Here is a 23,592-nt window from a genome sequence, read left to right as displayed (position 1 = left end):
TTGGATCGTTATTCTGTGGACAATTAATTATTAGAGGAAATATTTTTTGCTGTTAAAACTGTTATGTTCAAAATTTACATTATTAACAATTAGTTGTTACATTTTATGCCAGTGAAAACGTAAGTAAAAATTTTCTGAAACAATTCGATACTTTTTTTGGGGGGGGGGGAGGATGTTTTTTAAAACTCGTGACGTATGCTCACCTGACGCCACTGAAAAATACCCGGAAGTAAGCTCTGTCGTTTACCTAGCATGCTAAGCTAACTCATTTCGTATGCTGCTGGAAGAAGACATGGGGGCTGTGTTTCACAGCCATTACTGATAGTAGCGCCGCATGAAATCCATTTAGAACCAGACTGAAACCTGAGAGTCTCTTTTGTATTACGGTAAGTAGCTTGGGGGGGTTTAAAGTGACACATTTTGGGTGAAAATGTCTGTTTCTTGGTTATAACGCCGCTGTTTACTTGCGCATAGCTGGCGGCTAGTTTGTTAGCTTGGGTATATCTTAGCAAAATACTTTATATTTGTTGACAGCATTTCGTAAGGCTAATGTCAGTTGAAGGGTTTTGTCACAAATCAAAGGAAGTTCTCAAATGACACATTTACGATAGTTTTGATGTCACTGCTGGGCTGGAGTGGACATTTGCGTTTAGGCTATACAAGACAGCTAACTTGGCTAACCCCAAGATATTTCATAATCAGACCTGTCTCATGAAGAGAAATATAAAATAACCCTTACTGATTTTAACTAATCACTTAAACGTTGCTTAGCCTATCAGCAGTAACAAGTTGTGTAGCTAAGCCATGTTTTAAGCTGTTTTAGGAATATTTGAGGTGTCTTGCAAGGAAATGTCTTCAGGTGGTTAAAAGGGAATCCAGTCATTGCCTTTAAAATGGACATCACTCGTCCATGTAGCAGCTTTACACTTAACATCTACCAGAGCAAACGTGTGATAAAAATTGTTTTCTGGTTTTCTGGCCTCTGTAACTCTTTTCAAACCCCAAATAGTTTAAACCTCAGCTTTCATTTTAGGGGAAAGCTGATTTATTGTGCACTGCCCATTTTACCTGGTTTACAGAAACCATCTTGGGTTTGTTATAAATCTATACCGTGAATGTTGAATAATATAATAGTTATTTTTTAGCACTTTACTGCTTAAATTATAGTACTGCAACCTCCTTAGAGACCGCCTGGTGGGCTCTTTGATGTGCAAATGTTCATGCAGGTGCTTTAGGATTCCTGTTTCAGCTTCTCTCTGACAAAAGCCGTACAGCTGTCTCTTTCAGTAATTGCAAAAACTATTATTTCCCCTCTGTCTGCACGTTGTTTAAACTGCTTATCTGTGCTCTGTGTTCACCACTGATGTGTTGCCTCAGCTGCTGGATCAAGCCTGAACATGGAGTCGATGTTGAACAAGCTGAAAAGCACCGTCACTAAAGTGACAGCAGATGTCACCAGTGCCGTTATGGGCAACCCGGTGACGCGAGAATTTGAGGTTGGCCGACATATCGCGAGCGGAGGTCCTGGCCTTTGCTGGAGGATCTACAATGGCACCAAGAAGTCTACCAAACAGGTGAGTGTGCGTGTGCGTTCACACCCTCCTGGGCGCTCGGTCTCTTTGTCAATAATTAATTAATGTTTGGAAATCCTGAAGGAGAAAGATCTCCTCTTTGTCAATGATTAATTAATGTTTGGAAATCCTGAAAGAGAAAGATCTCCACAGCTGGACGCTTCTAATGTCCACGCTTTGTTTTTGTTTCACTCAGGAAGTAGCAGTGTTTGTGTTTGATAAGAAGATGATCGACAAGTATCAGAAGTTTGACAAGGACCAAATCATCGATTCCCTGAAGAAAGGAGTGCAGCAGCTGACCAGACTGCGTCACCCGCGCCTCCTGACCGTGCAGCATCCTCTGGAAGAGTCACGGTGAGACGAGCGTCGATGCGTTCACACAGCGGTGTTATCAAGGACAAACAAAAATGAGTCACAGGGATGAAAATAATGCAGAACAAACGGTTTTGTCTGCCTGAGTGGTTGTTGTATGTGAACAAAGGCTCATCAATATTCAAAGGATGATAAATGAAGCTGTTCTTTTCTTATTCTGGCCTCCAGGGACTGCTTGGCATTCTGCACAGAGCCAGTGTTCGCCAGTCTGTCCAACGTGCTGGGCCAGTGGGACAACCTGCCCAGCCCTGTGCCCAAAGACATCAAAGAATACAAACTCTATGATGTGGAGACCAAATATGGCTTACTACAGGTGAGACTGGATGTATTGAAGTTGATTGTAATATTTGTTGTCTTGATTGATTAGTTTAGCATTTGCTTTAGACATTTGTTTGGTCTATAAAATGTCAGGTTGGCAACAGTTCTTCCACCCTAACAAAGCGCCTGAGCTCTGATGATGTACCAGCCAGTCGTATGGATTGTTTTAGGGTTCTAAGCAGCTGTTGAGCAGGTTTCAGAACCCTGTATTGTTCTCCTGTGGACCTGATATGCATTCAAATGCCGTTTTGTCTAAAAGCCAGTAAAACCAGATCAATTGCAAGCCTCGCCTTTTTTCTGTCAATACTGTGATGATGTCTGGCTGGCTGGAATGCCAGCTCATTTCCTCGCAAGTTATCCTCTCAGTTTAACTTGCATTTTTGCTTTATTTCATTAAAATTACTATCCTCTTCCTTCATCTATTTAACTTATATTATTCAATGCAGCCTTGCTATTGTATTTCTTTAGGGGTTAGGGATATACACAGAAAGAGTACCTGATGTTTTTCCATTGGACAAAAACAAGGTGCCTTTCTGAAATCATTTTTTGTGTGTGCATTTCTGGATTTAATACCCAGTTAAGAGTGGATATTAAGCTATTGTAATGTGTTGTTGAAACTCATTTGCTTTTAATTTAATTGTTTGTGTTTGTTTTTGTTTGTTCTGTCCCTTCAGATCTCGGAGGGTTTGTCGTTTCTTCACAGTGGGGTTAAGATGGTCCACGGCAACTTGTGTCCAGATAATATCATCCTCAATAAGAGCGGAGCCTGGAAGATCATGGGCTTTGACTTCAGCATATCCTCAATTAACCCTTCGGACGCTGAGGTAGTTACAGTACTGATCAGAAGTTTCATCGAGCGTCTTTTTATTTTTCTCCTTGTTCATATTCCCATCCCTGTTTTCTCTTGAATTCAGCTGAAGTACACATGTAAAGAGTGGGAGCCCAACCTTCCACCTCTCTGCCTCCCCAACCCGGAGTACTTGGCCCCTGAATACATCCTGTCCGTCAGCTGTGACTCGACCTCCGACATGTACTCTCTCGGAGTCGTAATGCACGCCGTTTTCAATGAAGGCAAACCTGTAATCCAAGTCAACAAGCACGATATTTTTAAGAGTTTCAGCAGGCAGCTGGATCAGGTGAGTCCAGATCCAAACTTAAACGCATACAAAGTAGGGTGTCGATTTTTATTCAGTTATTCATTCATTTTCTTTTAACATTTCTATTAAATTTGTAGCTGAGCAGCATGAATCCAGCACTGCTGAGTAAGATCCCAGAGGAAGTGCGAGAGCACGTCAAGATGTTACTCAGCGTCTCGCCGACAGTCCGACCGGATGCAGACCAGATGACTAAGGTTTGCTCTTCTAGTCTGTCAGTAAACATACAAAAGAAACGGACCAATTATGATGTTCGTGTCTGACATATTACGCATCTCTATGTCAAATGTAGATTCCATTTTTCGATGATGTTGGAGCAGTAACGTTGCAGTACTTTGATACACTCTTTCAACGGGACAACCTGCAGAAATCTCAGTTCTACAAAGGTTTACCAAAAGTGCTGCCAAAGCTACCAAAGGTAAAGTAGTGGCGTGGAACTGGTTTTTAATACGTGTACAAACCTAAAACCAGTGATAAACGATACTTTTACAATTCAAAGTGTGATTCTTTTGCTTCCCTTGAGCCCATTCTTGAATACCTTATTCTTTTTCCGCCTAGAGAGTTGTGGTGTACCGCATATTGCCGGCATTGACCTCAGAGTTTGTCAACCCAGACATGGTTCCGTTTGTGCTGCCAAATGTGCTGCTTATTGCCGAAGAGTGCACCAAGGAGGAGTACGTTCGCCTCATCCTGCCTGACCTCACGCCTGTTTTCAAACAGCAGGAGCCTCTTCAGGTAGAACCAAGGGATGGACTTGTGCTGGAGACACCTGATTGTTTTAAGATATTTAAACAGAGTTCCTACACTGTCTTGAAGAATCTGATGAAATTATTGTCCAGGTGTGGATAAGTATGGGAAAAGAAGATAAAGAATGGAAAAAATCCTTCACTTTTTCCATACATTATTCACTATCCTGTTGTCTAAAATATCCGTCCATCCATGGAAAACCTTTTGAATCTCTTACCGCTCTTTCTACCAAGATTTTAAGGTGACGTTTTGAGTTTGGAAAATTCTGAAAGTTTGACATAAAAAAATTTTAATTTGTAAAATGATTTGTCTCAAGAAGCTCAAGATGACATGCATGTTTAAAACTATAAATTTAACCTGACTAAAGAGCTTGCTGCTTTGGGTTTACTGCATCCGTTTGAAGTCTTTTCTCTGTATTTTTCTCTCCATGCCTCTTCAGGCTAGTAATATGGTGAGTTGTCTTCTTGTGGTGTACTTGTCACACTTCGGCTATAGGCTAGATTTGTGTTGTGCCTAGCAAAAACATCTGCACTAAACTCACTCAAATCATACTCACTGATCACATCTAACTTCCATAATACTGTTTAGAGACAGGCTGCCATGCTGCTGATTTTCAGTCTTGGTTTCCTAACTGAGTGTTTGCTGTTCAGATCCTGCTAATCTTCCTGCAAAAGATGGACCTGCTGCTGACGAAGACACCGCCAGATGACATTAAGAACAGCGTGCTTCCCATGGTCTACAGGGCTGTAGAGGCTTCCTCAGTTCAGATCCAGGTACAGATGGAAAACTGTTCACTCTGTTTATTTTTACAGATGGATCTCAGTAAGAATATCATTGATAATTTTTATTTATTTCAGTAATTAAATTCAAAAACAAGAATGTAGATTCACTGGATATTTGTACATTTTGTTGCAATATGTCTTATAGCTAAGAAATATGTTTCCAAACATCTTCCTTCCACAAAATTTTCTATTAAGATGCATGACTGCAGTATTTAGTAAACAGCCAGCTTCTTCTGCAGTGACATGTTGTGGCTTATCTTTCTTGCTTAGGTTGTAAGTGACTGTGTGTCATCATTTTTCCCTTCTGTACCAATACATTTCTGTTTTAGAAAATAATATTTTTTGTATTGTCCTTATATAATATTTTATTGCACTTGGAAACATAATTCTGGGTTTTCATAAGCTGTAAGCCATTCACACCCAAGTTAACAGATAAACAATTTAGTCTATATAATATGATTTTCAGTTCTTAATTTTGAAATCCAGAAGTAACAAAAAAAAAACAGAAAATGAAAATATGTTGGCACTGTTATAAAAATGCTTTCAGCTGCTTTTTTTTTTTGCTTTAGACATTGCCACCTTGAAGTGCATACATTTTTCCTAGACTAGTTGCCAATCCCTAAAGCATTGTTGTGCATATTTCAAGCATTCTGCAGCAAAATCTTGGAGCCTTCCTTTACATTTCTGAATCACCTCCTTATCTCCAGAGGACAGGGAGTGCAGATGCCACACTTGGCATCATAAAACTGTCACATTTTGTAACATCTTCTTCTTGGCTGAGCAGGAGCTGTGCCTGAACATCATCCCAACGTTTGCCAACCTGATTGACTATCCGTCCATGAAGAATTCTCTCATCCCGCGCATCAAATCAGCCTGCCTCCAGACGTCCTCTCTCGCTGTGAGTCTCAGTCATTCCTGCTCAACTCTCGTTTATTTATTTGTTTATTTATTATTTAAGTTAATTAATCTACACCTCGTGTTCTGGTGCAGGTGCGAGTGAACTCTCTGGTGTGTCTGGGGAAGATTCTGGAATATCTAGATAAATGGTTTGTCATCGATGAAATCCTTCCCTTCCTTCAGCAGATCCCCTCCAGAGAGCCAGCTGTCCTTATGGGCATTTTGGGTAAACAAACAACAGCTGAAATAACTTTCTTACTGTTCTCACACTTTAAAAAACATTAAATGTTTATTTCAAGTGGTCGATGTTTATTTTAGGAATCTATAAATGCACCTTTACCCACAAGAAGCTTGGCATCCCCAAAGAGCATCTCGCCACAAAGAGTTTGCCCCACCTCGTCTCTCTTAGTATCGACAATAACCTCAACCTAAATCAGGTACATCACTGGTTAGTGGATGTGATTCATATAAAGTATATTTTTTTCTCATAACTTGAGCTAATGTGTGCTTCCTTGTAGTTTAATTCTTTTATGATGGTAATCCGGGACATGCTGAACCGCATGGAAGCTGAACACAAAACCAAACTGGAGCAGCTGCATATCATGCAAGAGCAGCAGAGGTTTTTTCACGTTTTATTTACCATAAAAGCGACCATAATAATGAAAATATTTAATGGATATGGTGGTGAATATTATTTTACTATTCTATATAATAGGAGTCTAAACATCACAAATCCAGGGAATTCCACAGAAGAAATTAAAAGCCCACCAAACTCTGGAAACCAGGTAATAATTTTGACTCTACATTTAAAACAGTGAAATATAAAGAAATTGCAAATGTATGGGTTTCTGTTGATCGCGGCTTGTTTGTTTTCAGATTGACGACATATTTGGCAGCGCAAGTGTTAATGGGAAAGAAAATGGATCTGCTGCAACACCGTCGCAGCCTAGCAGGGTAAACACACACACTTTCATCTTTCAAATTATCTCATAACAGCTTCCTTCACGTTTATAGACATCAAATATAAATAAACCTAAACAAAACTGTGCTTTTATTGAATACTTTTATTTACCTAACTCCTCATGTCCTCTTGACCTCTGTCCTCCTAATATTCATATATTCAGGAAGACCAATGTTGCATATGACTAATTGAGGGTTCCTAGGCCTCAATTAGGCCTAATTGAGGCCTTAGTGTTAAAGCTTCAACCAGCTTTAACACTAATTAAAACTGGTTCAAGTTTTAGTTTCATGGTAGTGCAACATTGGATATCATCATCTTAATATGAACTTGTGTAGTATTACACACACTGAAGCAATATTGGTAAGATTTTATAGAAAGTCTTTCACTTCCTTTAATAGCCACACTTCCTTGGTAACTTCCTGTTGAGCCCTATTTTATAGGAAATGTTTAAACAAAAGCTTCTTATAGGATTAAGTCACTTAAGGTTGAATTTTCTCAAATTTTGAGAAAGTGAGATAATGTTAGAGCAATAAAATATGGATAACTTTAAGGCATTTTACTCATCTTTTTAAATGGGTGATAATAAATATGGAGAGTTCTGGCTGTGATCCAGTCGCTTTCTTGCTGCTCTCCAGGTTTCTCTGACTCTGGAGGAGAAACAAAGGTTAGCCAAGGAACAGGAACAGGCAGCTAAACTGAGGAGCCAGCAGCCGTTGGCACCTCAGGCCATCAAACCTTCGTCCTCCAGCAACTCACAGGTGAAGCCAGAAACGTTCTCCCAAACAAAAACGCACAACTTGACTAAAATGTGTTGGGTTTTTAACTCGCCTCTGTGTTGCAGACTAAAGATCTGACCAGCAGCCTGCTCAACAGCATGACGTCTCTAAATAGCCTGTCCATGGCGAGCTCAGCGCGGCCACCCCCAGTGCAAGGCACTACCGTGTCTGCTTTCCCCTCTTCCGGTCCGATGGTGGGGCCGGTCTCTAACGGTTTCAACCCCAACATGGGTTTCCAGTCTGGGGGCATTGGGATGGGCATGCGGCCCTCGGGCCCCGGCCTCTATGGAGGAATGGCCTCCACCACCAGCACCCCCAATTTCGGGGCTCTGACGCAGAATCAAGGACCGTCTGGGCTGACGAACAGACCGGCCAACATGTCGGCCTTGGACAACCTGTTTACACCCAACAAACCCAAAGTCTCTCTCAACCAAATAGGTCCCCAGACCGCACCTGGAGGCGGTTCCCCCTGGGCAAGTCAGTTCGGGTCGGCCCAGAACACTCAGACTCCGATGGCGGTAGGGATGGGAGGGATGCCCAGCGGGTTTGGGATGCAGGCAAACCCTTTTTTCAGCCCACAGAACTTTTCTCAGCCGGGTTCTGCCCCAAGCATGAACCCAGGCGGAGTGAAACCGAGCGCGTCTGCGAACAATGACCTGCAGGACTTATTCGGCTGAAACAAAATGAAAACGAACCCCTGATGAAGTATATTCTTTTAAAGACTGTAGAGATGAGAGCTTTGAATTTCACAGATGATTGTGGAGCACTTTCACAGGTGTTTTTGTACTTTTAATCTCGTCTAATTTAACGTCTCGTGCTGACGGTCTGCTGAAAATGAAACCCGCGCCAACGGTCAGATGTGGGTTTCATTCTTTTACGCTTCGGCCTTTCAATGATGGGGGTTTCCTACTGTTTTTGTACTTTCCCAGGCAAATATATCGATTGGGTCAAGTTGAATTTGAGTTTGGTTCATTGTTGACTTCCTAAATGGAGGGAGAGTATTTTACTTAAAAGAACACAATTTTTTCATTTTCATACCTAGGAAATGTAGAAAACTTGCTGTGCTCACTTCACATTTGCTCACTTTCAGGCTTCTGTACTTCCTCTGCCTTTCCAGAATATTTTGGGATTTTGAGGTTCAGGTTAAAGAATGGTGTGTGATTTCATTGGGAGGTAAGCATGGTTTTAAAAACCACTTATTTGCAGTTTCACGTTATATATGTTTCTCTAAAGATAAACTGGACAATCCTTCTGGGCTTCATTCTGTTGTAACATGACCAAAATGATCTCCATTGCTTGTACATTGGCCTCCATTTGCTTTCATCAGCTTCGCAGGTGAATAACCTGGTTTCTATTGTTGCAGAGTCTTTCTCCTTTCTGGTTCTGGTTATAGCGGAGTGGCTGTTACTGCTATGTTCTTCTAAGGAATCTCAATGTTAAAGGCGATGTGGAAAGTATGCACTTTTGTTCTTGTGCCTTACAAGGGCACATGTCTAAAACTAAGCAGCACTCAATTGTTACACAAGTAGGCATGGGTCAGGATAAAACATTATTATATTGAGGATCATATCATGGTGTTATACTGTTAACACAAAAAACAAACATAACATACTTTAATAAGTATGTTACCACTTATTAAAACAGGAAAACTAATGAGTCCTAATGCTGCAAAAGTAAGTTATTAGTTATAATATTACCTTTTTATATCTGAGATTTCAAAAAAGTTGCCAACATTTCCAATTCTCCATCCTCCAAGTTCTGCTCCATCTAGTTCACATAACCTATAAGAATCACTAAAATGCGGTAAAAATACAATTCTTTGTTCTTCCTCAAAATTATTAGCTATTGCTTGAGCCTGGAAGCAGTGAGATGAATTTCTAGTCACAGATCAGGATTTCCTCTCAACAGCTGATTTTTCAGTGAATTTCTGTAACATTTATTTATTGTTTGAATTTTAATACATAGGCTTAAGCAAAAATATTAAATAAACACCTGCTAAATTTAGTTGTAGCTTTGTCACAACTTTTCTATTCTTTTTACATTCTGCATAAAGTAACTAAAACTAGCTAATGTTAGTCAGGCTTAACTGCTCAAGTAGCTGCATCAGATTCTCAAGTTTTTATACTGTGGTTTTAAAACATGTTTTGCCTTAAAGATAGGGGTGGATGGCGCTCCTTTAGTTTCCAGTTTTAAAGTGAAGACAGCTGTGGATGGAAATATTTCCACGTGGGAAAAACTAAGACAGATTTGGGAACGATACACTGGAAAACTTTTGCAGTTATTGAAGTTTTTACATACCTTGATAAGAGTAACTGGCCCATGCCTACACACAATTGTTCCAATGGATGTGACTTGCTTGGTTGCATTTCACTGACCACATCAATTTAAAAACTGTTTTTCTTTTTATCAACTAATATCGGAGATTTTTGTTTCTAGTGACCAAACATATCACAATCCCCATACTTCATGTGCATTAATATGAAATGTAACTGTGTAGTTATTTTATTATAGAATGCTCCATGAGGTCCCTGGCATCTTTTTTGTTTTCGTGATTCTGGGTTAAGAGGCCTTAGATGAGTCGAGTGCAATAATCCTTTTCGGTTCTTGAGGGTGAAAAGTTTGTCGGAACCAGCTCTCGTTGTGTGTGACCTGCAGTAACTTCACTGTTCTGTCGGATTTTATTAATGACTAGATATTAATGTAAATTCACTCTGAATTTAACATTTTGGGTCTTTTAGATTCGCATTGATTCTGCTGATTGTCATTTTATTTAATGTTTTAAGATGAACTTCGCTCTTCAGGTTCTGTTCATTTCCACACTGTTAACGCTTTGCTCTGATTAACTCGATTGGTTTATTGGAGTGTTATTTCACATATTGTAGCAGAACCCCAAAGCTAACTGAAACTAGGTCTTTGATTAGGCCGTTTGTAAACTACTGCTGTTCTGTGTGTGAAGTGTGAGCCTCGTTTGTGTCCAGGTGCTGGTTTCTGAAGTGGTTCCATGAAGATCTGTACATATATAAAAGCATACAATCTAATATTCTCAAATGATGGTCACTGTTTGTTTGATTTTTTTTGTGATCACTTTTATTTGAAGGGGAAACAATTGTATTAACCATTTCTAGATAAATTAGAAACGCTTAAGACATCTTAATAAAAGTGAAAAGCAAAAATGAAGTTCTTTGGTTGTGGCAGATTCCATGAACATTTAAAGATGCGTTATGGCCCAAAATATTGCAAAAAACCTAGAATCTAAATGTCTCTGCATTTATTACATCCTAAACCACCGTGACGTTAAATGTTTAATCAGAAATACCACTTAGTTTCATTACATAGTGCTAATTGATGTAAACCATTTTACAAACGGGTTCAGCACATGCAGTACAGTTCTTGAAACGTTCTGTGAAGAAACACTAAGCAGAGTTCCCTCACACATTTTTAAGCATTTTCCATCTGCAGACTTTCTTACATTCACATTCAGATATTTGTAAAGCTTCTAGACTTAAAGCTTGACATCACTACCTGCCATAACTTCACTTGTATTTATACTTAAACAGCAGGTTGGGAAGTACAGACAATTTTGGGATTTTGACCTGAAAGTTGTAGGAGCCCAGAATGATGTATGAGAACATACTTTTGATAAGAGATATACTATATCTAGTCAGAAAGTAAACCCAAATTTTAATTCTAAAGTGGACTGAAAACCTATGAGCATCTCTGCTCCATCCTATGTTAACAGTATTGTAAACACCAACCAAGATAGAAACAAGACAGCTTATGAGTAAAACGTGCAAGTATCTCTCCTCCCTCTGAACAATCCGTCCCAATCACTGGAGAAGTCGTCTCACTGACCTGGTGGCATTTGTGGACAGGTTCCTCTGAGTCATGGCTGCAAGCAGACGGAGTACATTAACTTTTTCCACATCTAAAACCTTAATATCTGCATAAGGTACAAGTACAGCTGTATTTGCATTGCCTGAAATACATATTTGTCAACTTTTTCTGCTGCTCACCTGAGAAGTTGAGCTCGTAGCTGAACCTGCGGGTGGCAAATGTCATAATGCCTGACTGGTTCTGCTGGTACTGGAGTTCAATGTCTGGACTGGAAACGCTGCATTGACAATAACTCTGCATGACACCATAAATAAGGGACAGTTTAACTTATTAGCAATTGTTTGTCTTCTAACAGCGCTGTTCTCATATTAATAAAAAGAAATACTCAGTCTTACTTTGGAATAATCTTTCCAAATCCCATCGATATCTTGGAACTGCCAACGGACATTTGTACCTGAGCTGAAGAAGATAAGATAGAAATAGATTAAGGGGAATAATAGAGCATAAGTAGAAACATCATATAGAATCTGTTATATTCATTCATGTAAGGACTAAGTTACTCCAAAGGAAGTTGGTCATAAACTTTTCAAAAATAAAAGACATGTCTAAAAGGTGCACTGCTTTACCTGTTGTTTTTCTGAGCTCCGTTGTCCGGACTCCGCCTCACGCTTCTTCTTGTCCCAATATTATTATTAATTTGGCACATTCCTGTAAATAATAATGGTTTTCAGAGGCTTCTTGAATTAAACAGTGGATTATTGAGATTATTCATTGAGAACGAATTGTGTATATTACTGGCAAAATCCAGTTTGTATGAAAAGTTTCTGATACTGAAGAGGATCTGGCCCTGTGGGTTCAGCTGGTATTGCTTCTCAATGGCAGCGCTATCAAGTGAACATATCTGCAAAAAGTTATAAATCATAATAAATAAATGTCGCTACATTTAGCTTGGATAATCTCATGGTACTTCTTATTTCATAAACTGCAAGTAAAAAGTTTGTGGCACAACTTCAAAGCAATTAAGACAATGTAGACAAGGCAACAAAAGGAAAGCATTTATCATAGAACCACTGTTAATTACTCTGAACCTATGGTGGTGGCAGCATCATGTTGTGGAAAAAGCCAAGCTCAAGGATGAAATGAATGCATGTTAAAAGATTACAATTTTGAAAGTTGGAGAATAAAGTTTGTACTTACATGTGCTTGGTATTCTGTCCATTGTCCTTCATCTCCCATAAACTCCCACTTGAAGCTGGGATTGTATAACTGGGATTGTGAAGCCAGAGGCAGGAATGAAGCAGAAATAATGCTGCAGGGACATAAAGTGAAGTATTTTGTAAAATTATTATTCTGAGAGAGGCTAGAATGTTTCACTTCATTTACATAAGCATGACTGAACTAAGGTTGAAAAATCTTACTTTGCGGGGCTTGAGGTGAATTTCGGTCGCCTGCGCAAGTTTCTGCGTAAGCCTGTAGTGACGTTGGTTTGGGTCATGGCTGCAAATTTAAACACCTTCAGTTACATCTAGCTGCATACATACAATGTTCACCCGATTGTAAAAATAGCTCTCAGAAACTCGTCAAAGCCACATACTGGAAAAATCCAGTGAGTATCCAGTCGAGCCAACGCTGAACTGAATGACTCCCTGAGGATTCTGAGTGAAATGAGTCTCGATGTCTTTGCTGTTGATGGATGATGATGACATGTTGGAGCTCTGAGGGGGTGAGGAAGATGAAAAATGTTCAGCTTTGTTCACAATAACACAGAAGTTAGCTTTTTCTCCGCAAGGTGGCAGGAACAAAAACAAAATTCTTTCTGGACATAAAATTTCATACTCCACAAGAACTCAAGATCACAGTTACTGGACAGTCTCATACTGCTGCATTCGTTTATAATAGTCACCACGCATGATACTAGAAAGACATTAGCCCAGACAAAGTGTCAGGACCCTGAGAGAGAGAACACATTTCTTTACCTGTGATCCATATTCACACCACAGGCTGTCATCTCTGAAGTACCATCCGATGTCCTCTTCTTGACCCTGAGGGACAAGGCTCAGTCTCTGCACCCTCAGTGCTGGGTTATTAGTCTTCAGTTCATCAAAGTCTATAAAAACTTTCCTGTGGATTGACAAAAAATGCACTATGGTATATTTCATGTGGTTTCTGTAGATACATGACCAAACCCATTTTACACAGAGCGTAAAAATACAAACCCTAGGCTTGTGTTGATGCTGATCCCCTTTGCTCCAGGTTGGCAGTAGTGAGTCTCGATCACATGATCGTTGTCAATATTCAGCCACTGATTGCCGTTCAACAGTTGCCACTGATAATGATTGTCACTCACTGACAAACACAGAAATTGTGACTTTATTACATCTCACTGTAATCTTGCTAAACCCAGCTATAGTGAAAGAACTGAAATCCTCCTGCTTTGTACAATTTTAGGAGATTTTAATCTATAACACTGAACTTCTGGTATAGGTCCTGTAAATCATAACAGCCAAATGCCAACTTCCTAATGCTCAGACTGATTCAGACTCAACATAAGCTGAGACAAATAAAATACACCGAAAAGGCAGGATTTGGAAAGTTTACGCACAAAAGTGACTTAACATGACATTTTCAAAATTAACACAACATGAATCGACCCACTTACTTGTGCTAAAATCCTTCTGCTACGCTGTCATTACACAGACATAAATAGTTTCACTTTCATTTCTTTGAGAGAGGAAGGGGAAACTCCAGTCGCTGTTTACAAGTTAACTCTGTCAATAGTGACTATGGACTCTTTGGTCTTCAGCCATATGAGTGTAGCCACATGTGCTAATATATGGTTCAAAGACAACTGTCAACTATAATAAGTAAAGTATGCTAACTTTAGAAATAAGTTAGAGTAAATGTTCTAATTAGATTTGTCAGATTAGAAGTAACTTTTGAAAATAACAACCATTAAGCAGATAACTAGCATACTTTTATTAAGTTCACAGTAGCTGTAAGCGTCAAACCATAATAATTAATAGAAAGAAAGGCTTCAAAACATGGGTTTGTTTGTGATTTAAATATGTAATGTGTTTTACTTAGTCATGGAGTTACTGGAATTAATGAAGTTTTCAATAACATTTTAATTTATTGAATAAAACTCCTCTGTTTTTCTGCTTAAATCAACTACAGGTGACCCAAATGCAAAAAGAAGCTTAGAAAATTTATGTTGTGTGTTTTTCACATGTAGAATAAAGGTTTTGTAAATCACAGATCAAATGCAGCCCATAACTACAAATAAATCAAATGTTCTTTGGATCATTCAGGCCATTCTGATTGTATCTTACAAAGCTTACACTCATGTCACTGAGGATATGATGCCGCCATATTTGGTGTTTTCTTTTCAATGTTATATTAACAAAATCTGTTGAAATGTGATCAAAAGTTATATTTTTAAGCAAACAACCCAAATGTGACCAACAACAACGATTTCTTTTAAAAATAAGGTCATTAAATTACATGAGTAATCAGACTTTAACTAGGACTCTGACGGTGTCTCATTTAGTCAATAGAGGATTTACAAAAATTGGTGGAAAAATTCCTCATTCTTAAAATACACAAAAGTCGACAGAAATTTGAAGCTTTTATTTATTTCAGTTTCTGCTAAAAGAGATTATGATCTTCACCAGAGGCTTTTCTCAGATCAGCACCAGATTGAAAACATAACATAATATGAAGAAGAAGACACAAAAAGAAGGCAAAGAGGTGTAAATGACAAAGATTGAATATAATGCATATGGCACAATTGAGCAACATATGTGCATATAAGTGTAGAACAGAATTGATTTACTTTAATATTCATATTTTTATTGCATCAAGGGAATCTGACTGCGTATCTTCCATAGACAGATTCTAAAATCACATTCCATGTCCTCTAATTTAACCAAGATTTTTTGCTTTTCTGAAAAACCTATGGTTGGTTTCGGTACTCTGCAAAAAATAGACAAGAGCCTCTGAGACTCTAAGATGAAAAATTCAAACATCAACTGCAAATTACAACTTGGATTGTCTAAGTGCATGATTCTCAGGCAGGATTCATGTATTCACTTGTAAACCTCACTGATATTTCACAGTATCAGGCCATAATTTATGTAAACATCATTAAATGTTTTATTGGAGAGCTATCCCTGGTGTAATTGGCAAACAAACACCCTAAATGAATGCACTAGGACAGTATTGCACAATTGTCTGGTTTCTGAAAAGCAGCTCCATCTTTATTCCTCACACCAGCACTCGTCTGATCTTGCGTTTGCGGTTGTTTGTCTGGTTGATCTGAATCATCGCTGGAATGAAAAAATATATATGTTGAAAGGTATTATTTAATTGCTTTGATAGACAAAATGAAATTATCCTCTAATTATGGCAATTGTCTTATTATGCTGAATTGTCAACAATCCTAACCTCCAAAATCCAGCTTGTAGGGTTGTCCGTTTATTTTGAACTTCATGCTGTCTGTGGAGTTTAGCTGGTACTTGCTCTCGATGTCATCACTGGTTATGGAGCACTCAGACGAAGTGCCTGACTGTTGAAACAAACTGACATGTTGCAGTTAAACTGGAAAACAAAGTCTCTGAGATCAAATTGAACCACATACTCTGCTGACCCTGCCTTTGAAGTTATGCCAGTTTCCACTGTTTCCTTCAAATTGCCACTGTGGTTTGGTGCCCACAGAAAGCTTCTTGAACGATGTGGCTACATGAGCGGCTCTGAAATAATAAAATCAAATTTTGGACTTACAGCATTTAAAAGACATGTTTATGGCTGTTAGTGCTAGCATAGTGTTAGTGGAGCATAAAGGCAAAATAGCTACCTTAGCTTGGCGTAAAAGAAATTAGGACAACCTAAAACATTCTGTGCATATTTGAACATGAATTTCTCAAGTAATACAAAAAAAATTCAATAAAATATTGTTTCAAAATAAATTGGTGAGTTATAATTGGGACACCTAAATAACAATGTCTAAAATTACACATTGGTATTTTATATGATGTGCACATCATAACGACAACATTCTTCTGCATTTTTAAAGAGCGTTTCCCTGTTTAAACATCTAACATTTTCTGCCTGAGGCTTTTAGACAGAAAGATTTTTGCTCCGATTGGTGTTAAAGTAAATCTATCTATAACCAGAAAGATATGCTAATGTTTATGCAGAGGTGATGTTCACTTTAATGCATAATGAAGTGCTGTGCTGTGGACTGTGAAGTTTTATAGATTTTGAGCATGCCACCTGGGAAAAACTCAAAAACTTGTAAACAAATTACACGTTGTTTACTTTAGAGAAGATGAAGTGCTTCATTTACATTCTCTCAGTGAACCAGATCCAAACTTACCCTGCTATTCCTTGTTGTTGTCTGAACACAGGTCGCCGTGTGACCTTCCTATTTTTCTTTTTTCCCACCTGTCGCATTTCTATCAAAAGTCAGAAACGAGTCAGTGAAGTTAAGTAAATCGTAATGAATGTGCTGCATCTAGTTGGAGTTGTGTGCTTACAGAATCCATTATATGAATCGGTGTGAGTGTAAGTCACCTGGAAACTTAATTTGAAAACTTTCCCCACCAGCTGTGAAAGTAAAAGAGCTTTTCGGGTTGCTCTGAAACTTCCTCTCTATGTCGGAGCTTTTTACTGGACCTGGATTGCCTTTCGAGTTCTGCCCACAACATAGCAAACATGACAAATAAGTCATCACTCAAACCTACTGTATGAGGTTTAAACAAGAATAAAGATGCAGAAGCCATCTACCTTGTCTCCATACTTCCTCCACTTCCGACTTAAGGTGCAGTACCAGTCCCACACAGTGTTGCCATCATCCAGGCGCCTCACCTTCAAGTTCTTCTTTTCATAGATTCGTATTTTGTTGAAATCTATACACACCGCCCTGCAGGACAGTAACCTCACTCTCACCTTGTTGATATTTAGTTTCACTTTGTAACAATTTAAGATTTAAATAATCATATATATGATTAAACGTTTACCCATATGATGTGTTGTATATTTTGATGCTTTTAGTGTGGGGCAGAGAATACTGGGCCTCAATAATATGATCATTTTCAACATCCCTCCAGCCCTTTCCATCATTTATCTGCCACTGGTAGGGTCGACCATCAGTAAGTTGGGGGTCTGGTTGAAAAACAAACATAAATTTAATTTGAATGCGGTAAGCAACTAATGTCAAACAAAATAAATAACATTTACTTAAAGAAAATTGGTGACGTAGACCACTGGAGCTACTTGAACAACATGATTTAATAACAATAATAAATCAAAGTTAATAGCTTCTTACTGCTTGCTGCTGATTGGTCTTCGGAGCTGGCACACTCCCCAGATGATCTCCTTCCACCCAAACTGTGACTGAGTTTACAGCTTGATCCGTAGCGGCAGTTTCCTGTTAGGAAATACTTGCACACATGCAGGTAAGAGCAGCTGGCCCCACCCTTACAACCGCCACGGTTGTAATATTTGCAGGGTTGCTTTGTGCAAACCTGAAAAAGGAAAAGAATGATTTAAGAAAAAGAGAGTAGTTTTGGTTTCAATTAGTTATTTCCTAAGTTTATGTGTGGTTGTGTTTTATAAACTAACCTGACTGTCATCCTCTGAATCCGACTCCTGCTCACTCTCCGACTCAAAGTCTGACTCATCGCTGACTTCTGATTCGCTTCCAGAAAAAGTTTCCTCATCAGACTCTGAAAAATATTTCACTTAAGTATTAAGGCAGGATAAGCCATCCTTTTTATAATCATAGTCATCATCATATGGATAACTTTGGGAATCAAGCATTTCAAAAACATTGTAGTTGTCCTGTGTTTGTTAAACAGTCTAATCAATATGAGATCTCACAATTTGTCACATTACAAACAATAAATGTTATTGGATATTTACGTCACAACAAAAAGTAGGGCAGAGCTGTGAAGCAAAAGAAAACAAAGTTTTTGTCAAAATTACATACAAATTAAAGTGTTACATGCATTGTATTCCATCTTCTTCACTCTGATGCACCAAAAATAAAATCTAATGCTATCAGTTTCCTTTAGAGGTCTCCCTAGTAACTGAACCTCTATAGTTTATTTTGTGGTCATTTGATAAGTAAACAAACAAAGCATAAATATAGTTTGTCATAAGAGCACGTGATCTCGTCGAAGCCGTCTGCCCCCTGCTGGTGAACTCGTGGAATCCTTTTAGTTTCACTTCCCTGCTCGGTAGCAAACCCAAGTCAAGATTTATTTAGCTTTAATAATGTATATTAAATCAGGCAAGCGCAAATTTCACAACCATTAGTGAAACTGTAAGTACAAGAACTTCATAGATGTTCTGTATGTTGACTGAACAAGAAACGAAACTTGAAACTGCAACTTGTCAAACAGCAAGAACGTCAGTATCTGACTGTAGTATAACACGTTACTGAGATTTTAAATGCATTTTGTATCTAATACTTACTTATTCATCACATCTAACACAATTTTGTTGTTTTTATTTGAGCGTATATATATTTTTTAAAATTACATTATTTCACTATATACAACTATCGGCGCTAAATAAATAAAGACAAAAACGGAATATAAAAATACAATACATAACAGACAGTATAGCACTTTATTTATTTTTTAAATCATGAATACGTCAATGTCAATAGAGGTCGGAGCGAAAGCCAACTTACCATAAGCAGACGCCATTGCCGGGTTATAATAAACTACTTTCGTTTTACTCATAAGCGCTATGTTGGGCCTACACTGCAGTAAACAAATACCACTCCCAGGACTGGCATTGAACTTACTTGGCAGACAATCCAAGTTATAAAGACTTTACAAGTTATTCCAATTAAAAACGATAACAATTTTAATTTTGTTAATAAGAAAATAAGAAAATATGGGGGGATCAGGGGGGTTGGTATGTGAGTAACAATCAGAGTAGTCCATACTTGTACTCAAGTAAGAATAGCTGCAGTATGTTTGACTCAAGTAGAAGTACACTGCTCAAAAAAATGAAGGGAACACTTTAAGTGTGAAACACCTGTTTAAGTGTTCCCTTTATTTTTTTGAGCAGTGTAGATAGTTAGACTAAAAAGTAGTGGAGTCTCAAGTAATTAATCATAACATACGATTTAATTTGTCAACGTGTACCCTAAGACAGTTAGGGTACAGTTCAAAATATTACTTCTGGCATTTTTAAGAACAAAATAAAAATTAGTATCAATAAATAACTTCGTGGCCAAATAACACATTTAAGGCATTTTAAAATCAAATTTGCTCACTACATATAGCCTTTGAAACAATTACAGTAGATCATCTCATTAGAACAGTGAAATGTTATTCCATTGACAGTATACTCTTTACTGAATATTCATTTGACCTGCAAATTACACAGAATGCTCAGCAGATATAACATAGCTTTTTCACAAAGTGCTGTTGCTGCTATTTAAAAGCACTGAATTGAGTTAAATAAGGTATAAAATGCATTGTTGACTAATTATATTATTTAACATGTTTGAGTTTCATGTCAAATTTATTTTGCCAATGTTTGCTACTATATTAGATATCTTTTTGATACCTCAAATGGCATTAAATGAAATAACAATGATTTTTGTCACCTGTGTAACACCCTCGACGATAGATGGCGACAGAGATATGGTTCTTCTGGCTTTTTAAACTCAAGAAGAAGAAAGTAGGGACCTTCAGAAGTAGGAACGACTGTTAACCACTACCAAGGACGCTTTGGTGGTAAATGTTTATAGAAAGCAGAATGGACATAACTGCACAGCCAGATCACGCCTACACCAACACCATGTGTGATGGGATTATCCCGACGGAGTTCACTTATAAAAGTAAGTGATGGCGGTTTAACGAAGCTATATATACTGGGCAGAGTTAGCTTAGGAGCAACCTAGCAAGGCTACTACATAGTGACGTATTAACATCAGACTTGAGTGTTTATTAAAGCGACTGCAACTTATTTCATTATAGTCTGGTCTTTAGCCATATGCCCGCGGATGAGCAAAGTCTTTATGAACTAAAGTAACATTAAAATAATTTATGATAACTTAAGATAGTAAGTTGTAAATAGCAAGGCGAAGATTCGTGTCATCAATAGTCATCATCAGTATAGGCTTCCTACGTAGAGGGAAGTCTGGAATTTGATTAAAGTAATTTAACGGCCCGATTGATGAAGAGAAAATTGATTTTGTAAATATATTTCTCTTTCCATGCTTTCTTACACAGATTAAAAGTTGTATCCACCCACCCACGTGATCAGTCAGTCTTCTGTTTGTTTTTCAATCTATTTACTCATTCATCCATCCATCTTAAATTCAAATTCAACTTTAATTTTTGTATTTTGCACTGGAAAACGTGTAGGAACCCTGTCAGTGTTTAACCCTTGTTGTCCTGTTTTTATTTTTTCAGTGAGCAACAAAGAAATAGAAAACTTTGTGAAGTTGCGGATCTCAAACAGTTACCTGTTCTCTGGATTGAGAAATAGTTCCAAGTGGGCATGGAGGTATGTATGACATACAATTTGAGCAAAAACAACGTTTCAAAACAATCCATAACACCCAGTTCTACAATCAATACATATAATTTACTTTCATCAAAGGTATTTTAGAAAATGTTAGATGAAACTACAATTAAAGTCCACTCTAGTCCTTAAAAGTTTCCAAAAGTAATTAGTCTTATCTCCTGTTCACAAAACAAACTACAGACTCCACACTGTTACAAATTATTAAATGAAAATAAAATAAACATGGAAAGGCAATATTTGAAAAACTAAGTACCCCCCAACATTCAGTATCGTTTTGAACTGTCTTTTGAAACAGTAACTAACTTGATCAACTAACTTTTCAACTGCTTCTTTTTAGTACACTTATTAAAACAACTAGACTGATATCTGTTGCTAATCCAGTGAAATAATATCATTTTCAGGGCCATTCTGAAACATATGGGTTTGCATCACAGGATGACTCATCGTCAAGCCTCTAAAAAATTTGAAAACTTGAAGAAGAGATACAAGGTACAGATTTGGTTGCCTTAGTTGAGTTAAAAGTTTGACCATTTGACCATTTGTTTCTTTCACTCCTCCTCAGGAGTTAAAGAATCCTCCAGCAGGAGTCAAAGTGGTGCCTCAATCATGGCCTTTCTTCTCCCTGATGGATGATGCCATGGAGGGTCGACTGCAGAGTTCAGCTCCTATCCTGAAAGCCCTTCCTAATAACAGCAACGTTAGTGATTTCTTAATAGCACCCACACGCAAAAGGAGAAAGGTTTCCAACATGGGGGTGTCTTCTGCTGTAGACGAGGCAGCAGGTATTGCAGAGATTGAGGTTCAGGTGTATGGAGATGAGGTTGAGGCTGCTGCGGCAGAGCCTGCAGAAAGTGAGGAGGTAAACGGTTCCATTCCGGAGGTGGATATCAGCACGAACTGCGAGCCACGAGAGAGAAAGAGCGAACAGCTGCTTATGCAAAGAGAGAAACCGCATCAGGACGTAGCCGCTCTGGACCGAGAGCGGGCGCTGCTGGAGAGGGAGAGGGCGGTAACGGAGAGGGAAAGGGCTGTGATGGAAAGAGAGAGAGCAGTGATGGAGAGGGAACGGGCCGTGATGGAGAGGGAGCAGCTGATGCTGGAGAAGGACAGAGACGCTCTGCGAAGCGAGAGGCTGGTTCTGGAAAAGGAAAAAGCAAAGTGGCAGAGACTTCTGGTGCAAAAAGAAAGAACGGAGGAGATCACGGAAGAAGACAGCAAGGTGATGAACTCTGATGCAGTGGATAAAAGAGAGAGAGTTCTTTCTTTGTTGGAAAAATTGGCAGAGAACATTTAAAAAAAAAATCAGTACAATGACAGTTTGCACTACCTTAACCTATGGAGGAAAAATTACAGTGCCTTGCAAAAGCGTTTATACCTGTTGCATTATTTTTATTTTTGTCAATTTAAAACTAAAAACTTCATAGCATTTCGATGGTAACTTTATGTAATAGACCAACACAAAATAGTGGATAAGTCTCTCTCCCAGTTGAGAAAGTTTTTTCAGATTTTTATTTGTAAAACATTTAGAAAACTATGTATCATTTACCATAGTACTTTGTGTTGGTTTGTCACATAAAATCCCAGTGAAACATGTTGAATTTGGGTTTTAGAATGTAAAATTCAAGGGGTTATAATTAGAGGTGTGCCGATCAATCGGCCACCGATCATAATCGGTGAAAAAGTGTACGATTGGTGATTGCCGATCACGGTCTCTTGTTGCCGATCACCAAAACCGATCACATTTATCTCACTTCTCAGCCTGCGGCTGCAGCTGATCTCCTCTTTCCTTCACACTGCGCAAAGCGCACGGCAACAAATCCTGTCGTGTGGAACCGTGCTCTTAGGATGTTTGGATTTAGTAACTTGGGATTGTTTATTTTGATGCAACCTTAATCATATTTGACTCATGTATAATGTAGGGTACAGAGAACCTTACTGTTAAATATTGTTTAACTGGTTGCAGGTTTTTCAGTTGTCCTTTTGACTGAGTAGCTGCTGCATTGTGCCTGCAAGTATGTTGCATGTTTACGTTAATTAGGTAATTTTTAAATTTTGCCAGCTCACATAGCAGCATTTACACCTAACGCGAAAAATCAACAACCAATTCAGGTGATTGGCAGAGATCGGCCTCATGGATGATCGGTATTGGAATTGGCAGCAAAAAAACCTGATCGGAGCATCCCTAGTTATAATACTTCAGCAAAGCACTTGAATAAAATTGCACCGCACATGATTGTATACAATTCCTCTAATGGATGTTTGCGATCCCTGCATGTTCTTCCAAATGTGGATGTTTTGCAAAGAATGCAGATATATTTATGGTCATATATTTATTTTCTATTTTGTGTTGTCACAGAAGTTAAAATCTACGAACAATCTTTTAAGTTTTCAATAAAAAAACATTGAGCCACCTCTAGATTGGAGAAGTCTTTAAAATGACTTTATTCTCTTGTGGTTATTCCATACAGGGCACACAATGGCATTATTCTAAACCCGGTCCACAACCAAAAAAAAAAAAAAAACCAAACCCACCCACCGCCACCTCCATAACCTAACAATAGTCTTTATTTAATCGACTCTAGACATTAGAGTTCTTGATTTAGACTATTGTGCACAGTTAAAACAGGA

The 23,592-nt window shown here is 38.4% G+C and overlaps 4 protein-coding genes across 6 annotated transcripts; 2 read left to right on the top strand and 2 right to left on the bottom strand.

Moving 5' to 3' along the window:
* Nucleotides 1-258: 258 nt before the first annotated feature.
* On the top strand, nucleotides 259-10,755 carry scyl2 (SCY1 like pseudokinase 2). Of its 2 annotated transcripts, XM_014473187.2 has the most exons (19): nucleotides 259-386; nucleotides 1,378-1,574; nucleotides 1,768-1,925; nucleotides 2,112-2,256; nucleotides 2,936-3,085; nucleotides 3,176-3,397; nucleotides 3,496-3,612; nucleotides 3,708-3,833; nucleotides 3,974-4,150; nucleotides 4,602-4,613; nucleotides 4,813-4,935; nucleotides 5,729-5,842; nucleotides 5,935-6,067; nucleotides 6,160-6,278; nucleotides 6,360-6,460; nucleotides 6,557-6,626; nucleotides 6,718-6,795; nucleotides 7,438-7,560; nucleotides 7,644-10,755. In XM_014473187.2, the coding sequence occupies exons 2-19, from the start codon at nucleotides 1,398-1,400 to the stop codon at nucleotides 8,253-8,255; spliced, it is 2,757 nt and encodes a 918-aa protein (XP_014328673.1). In that variant the 5' UTR covers nucleotides 259-386; nucleotides 1,378-1,397; the 3' UTR covers nucleotides 8,256-10,755. The 2 variants fall into 2 exon arrangements, with proteins under 2 accessions (XP_014328673.1, XP_023205995.1); XM_023350227.1 differs by lacking the exon at nucleotides 4,602-4,613.
* A 241-nt stretch (nucleotides 10,756-10,996) lies between these two features.
* LOC102221414 lies at nucleotides 10,997-14,151 on the bottom strand. The gene is made up of 11 exons (XM_023350228.1): nucleotides 14,072-14,151; nucleotides 13,629-13,758; nucleotides 13,389-13,533; nucleotides 13,007-13,127; nucleotides 12,831-12,909; nucleotides 12,610-12,721; nucleotides 12,208-12,313; nucleotides 12,039-12,120; nucleotides 11,808-11,871; nucleotides 11,592-11,706; nucleotides 10,997-11,467 (listed from the first exon to the last, which is right to left on the bottom strand). Coding segments are annotated over exons 1-11 (1,017 nt in total). The 5' UTR covers nucleotides 14,073-14,151; the 3' UTR covers nucleotides 10,997-11,405.
* Nucleotides 14,152-15,024: 873 nt separating this feature from the next.
* On the bottom strand, nucleotides 15,025-19,181 carry LOC102221681 (zinc finger CCCH-type antiviral protein 1-like). The gene is made up of 10 exons (XM_005810740.2): nucleotides 19,109-19,181; nucleotides 18,034-18,137; nucleotides 17,738-17,936; nucleotides 17,430-17,574; nucleotides 17,197-17,332; nucleotides 16,984-17,104; nucleotides 16,787-16,865; nucleotides 16,058-16,160; nucleotides 15,856-15,976; nucleotides 15,025-15,737 (listed from the first exon to the last, which is right to left on the bottom strand). Exons 1-10 carry the CDS (start codon nucleotides 19,158-19,160, stop codon nucleotides 15,676-15,678), a joined length of 1,122 nt encoding a protein of 373 aa, XP_005810797.2. The 5' UTR covers nucleotides 19,161-19,181; the 3' UTR covers nucleotides 15,025-15,675.
* LOC102221946 (caldesmon-like) lies at nucleotides 18,148-23,486 on the top strand. Of its 2 annotated transcripts, XM_023350534.1 has the most exons (6): nucleotides 18,148-18,736; nucleotides 20,062-20,272; nucleotides 20,667-20,699; nucleotides 20,850-20,943; nucleotides 21,366-21,453; nucleotides 21,527-23,486. In XM_023350534.1, coding segments are annotated over exons 3-6 (915 nt in total). In that variant the 5' UTR covers nucleotides 18,148-18,736; nucleotides 20,062-20,272; nucleotides 20,667-20,698; the 3' UTR covers nucleotides 22,259-23,486. The 2 variants fall into 2 exon arrangements, with proteins under 2 accessions (XP_023206302.1, XP_023206301.1); XM_023350533.1 differs by lacking the exon at nucleotides 20,667-20,699.
* The last annotated feature ends 106 nt before the right edge of the window (nucleotides 23,487-23,592 follow it).

This window comes from Xiphophorus maculatus, chromosome 17, assembly GCF_002775205.1.
Source record: "Xiphophorus maculatus strain JP 163 A chromosome 17, X_maculatus-5.0-male, whole genome shotgun sequence".
Lineage (NCBI taxonomy): Eukaryota > Metazoa > Chordata > Actinopteri > Cyprinodontiformes > Poeciliidae > Xiphophorus > Xiphophorus maculatus.
Note: the sequence above shows the minus strand (reverse complement) of the source record. Positions and strands in the feature narration are given on the sequence as shown.

What these genes read in the sequence shown, in the direction of transcription:
- scyl2 (XM_014473187.2), top strand. Translation starts at nt 1,398, where the DNA reads ATGGAGTCGATGTTGAACAAGCTGAAAAGCACCGTCACTAAAGTGACA. An exon ending in CATCCTCTGGAAGAGTCACG is followed by an intron (nt 1,926 to 2,111) that starts GTGAGACGAGCG and finishes TCTGGCCTCCAG; the next exon opens with GGACTGCTTGGCATTCTGCA. An exon ending in TTAACCCTTCGGACGCTGAG is followed by an intron (nt 3,086 to 3,175) that starts GTAGTTACAGTA and finishes TCTTGAATTCAG; the next exon opens with CTGAAGTACACATGTAAAGA.
- LOC102221414 (XM_023350228.1), bottom strand. An exon ending in GGTGTGAATATGGATCACAG is followed by an intron (nt 13,128 to 13,388) that starts GTAAAGAAATGT and finishes TCACCCCCTCAG; the next exon opens with AGCTCCAACATGTCATCATC. An exon ending in TTCACCTCAAGCCCCGCAAA is followed by an intron (nt 12,722 to 12,830) that starts GTAAGATTTTTC and finishes ATGTCCCTGCAG; the next exon opens with CATTATTTCTGCTTCATTCC.
- LOC102221681 (XM_005810740.2), bottom strand. Translation starts at nt 19,160, where the DNA reads ATGAGTAAAACGAAAGTAGTTTATTATAACCCGGCAATGGCGTCTGCT. An exon ending in ATATACAACACATCATATGG is followed by an intron (nt 17,333 to 17,429) that starts GTAAACGTTTAA and finishes ACTGTCCTGCAG; the next exon opens with GGCGGTGTGTATAGATTTCA. An exon ending in CAACAACAAGGAATAGCAGG is followed by an intron (nt 16,161 to 16,786) that starts GTAAGTTTGGAT and finishes TTATTATTTCAG; the next exon opens with AGCCGCTCATGTAGCCACAT.
- LOC102221946 (XM_023350533.1), top strand. Translation starts at nt 20,173, where the DNA reads ATGTTTATAGAAAGCAGAATGGACATAACTGCACAGCCAGATCACGCC. An exon ending in GACGGAGTTCACTTATAAAA is followed by an intron (nt 20,273 to 20,849) that starts GTAAGTGATGGC and finishes TTATTTTTTCAG; the next exon opens with TGAGCAACAAAGAAATAGAA. An exon ending in ACTTGAAGAAGAGATACAAG is followed by an intron (nt 21,454 to 21,526) that starts GTACAGATTTGG and finishes ACTCCTCCTCAG; the next exon opens with GAGTTAAAGAATCCTCCAGC.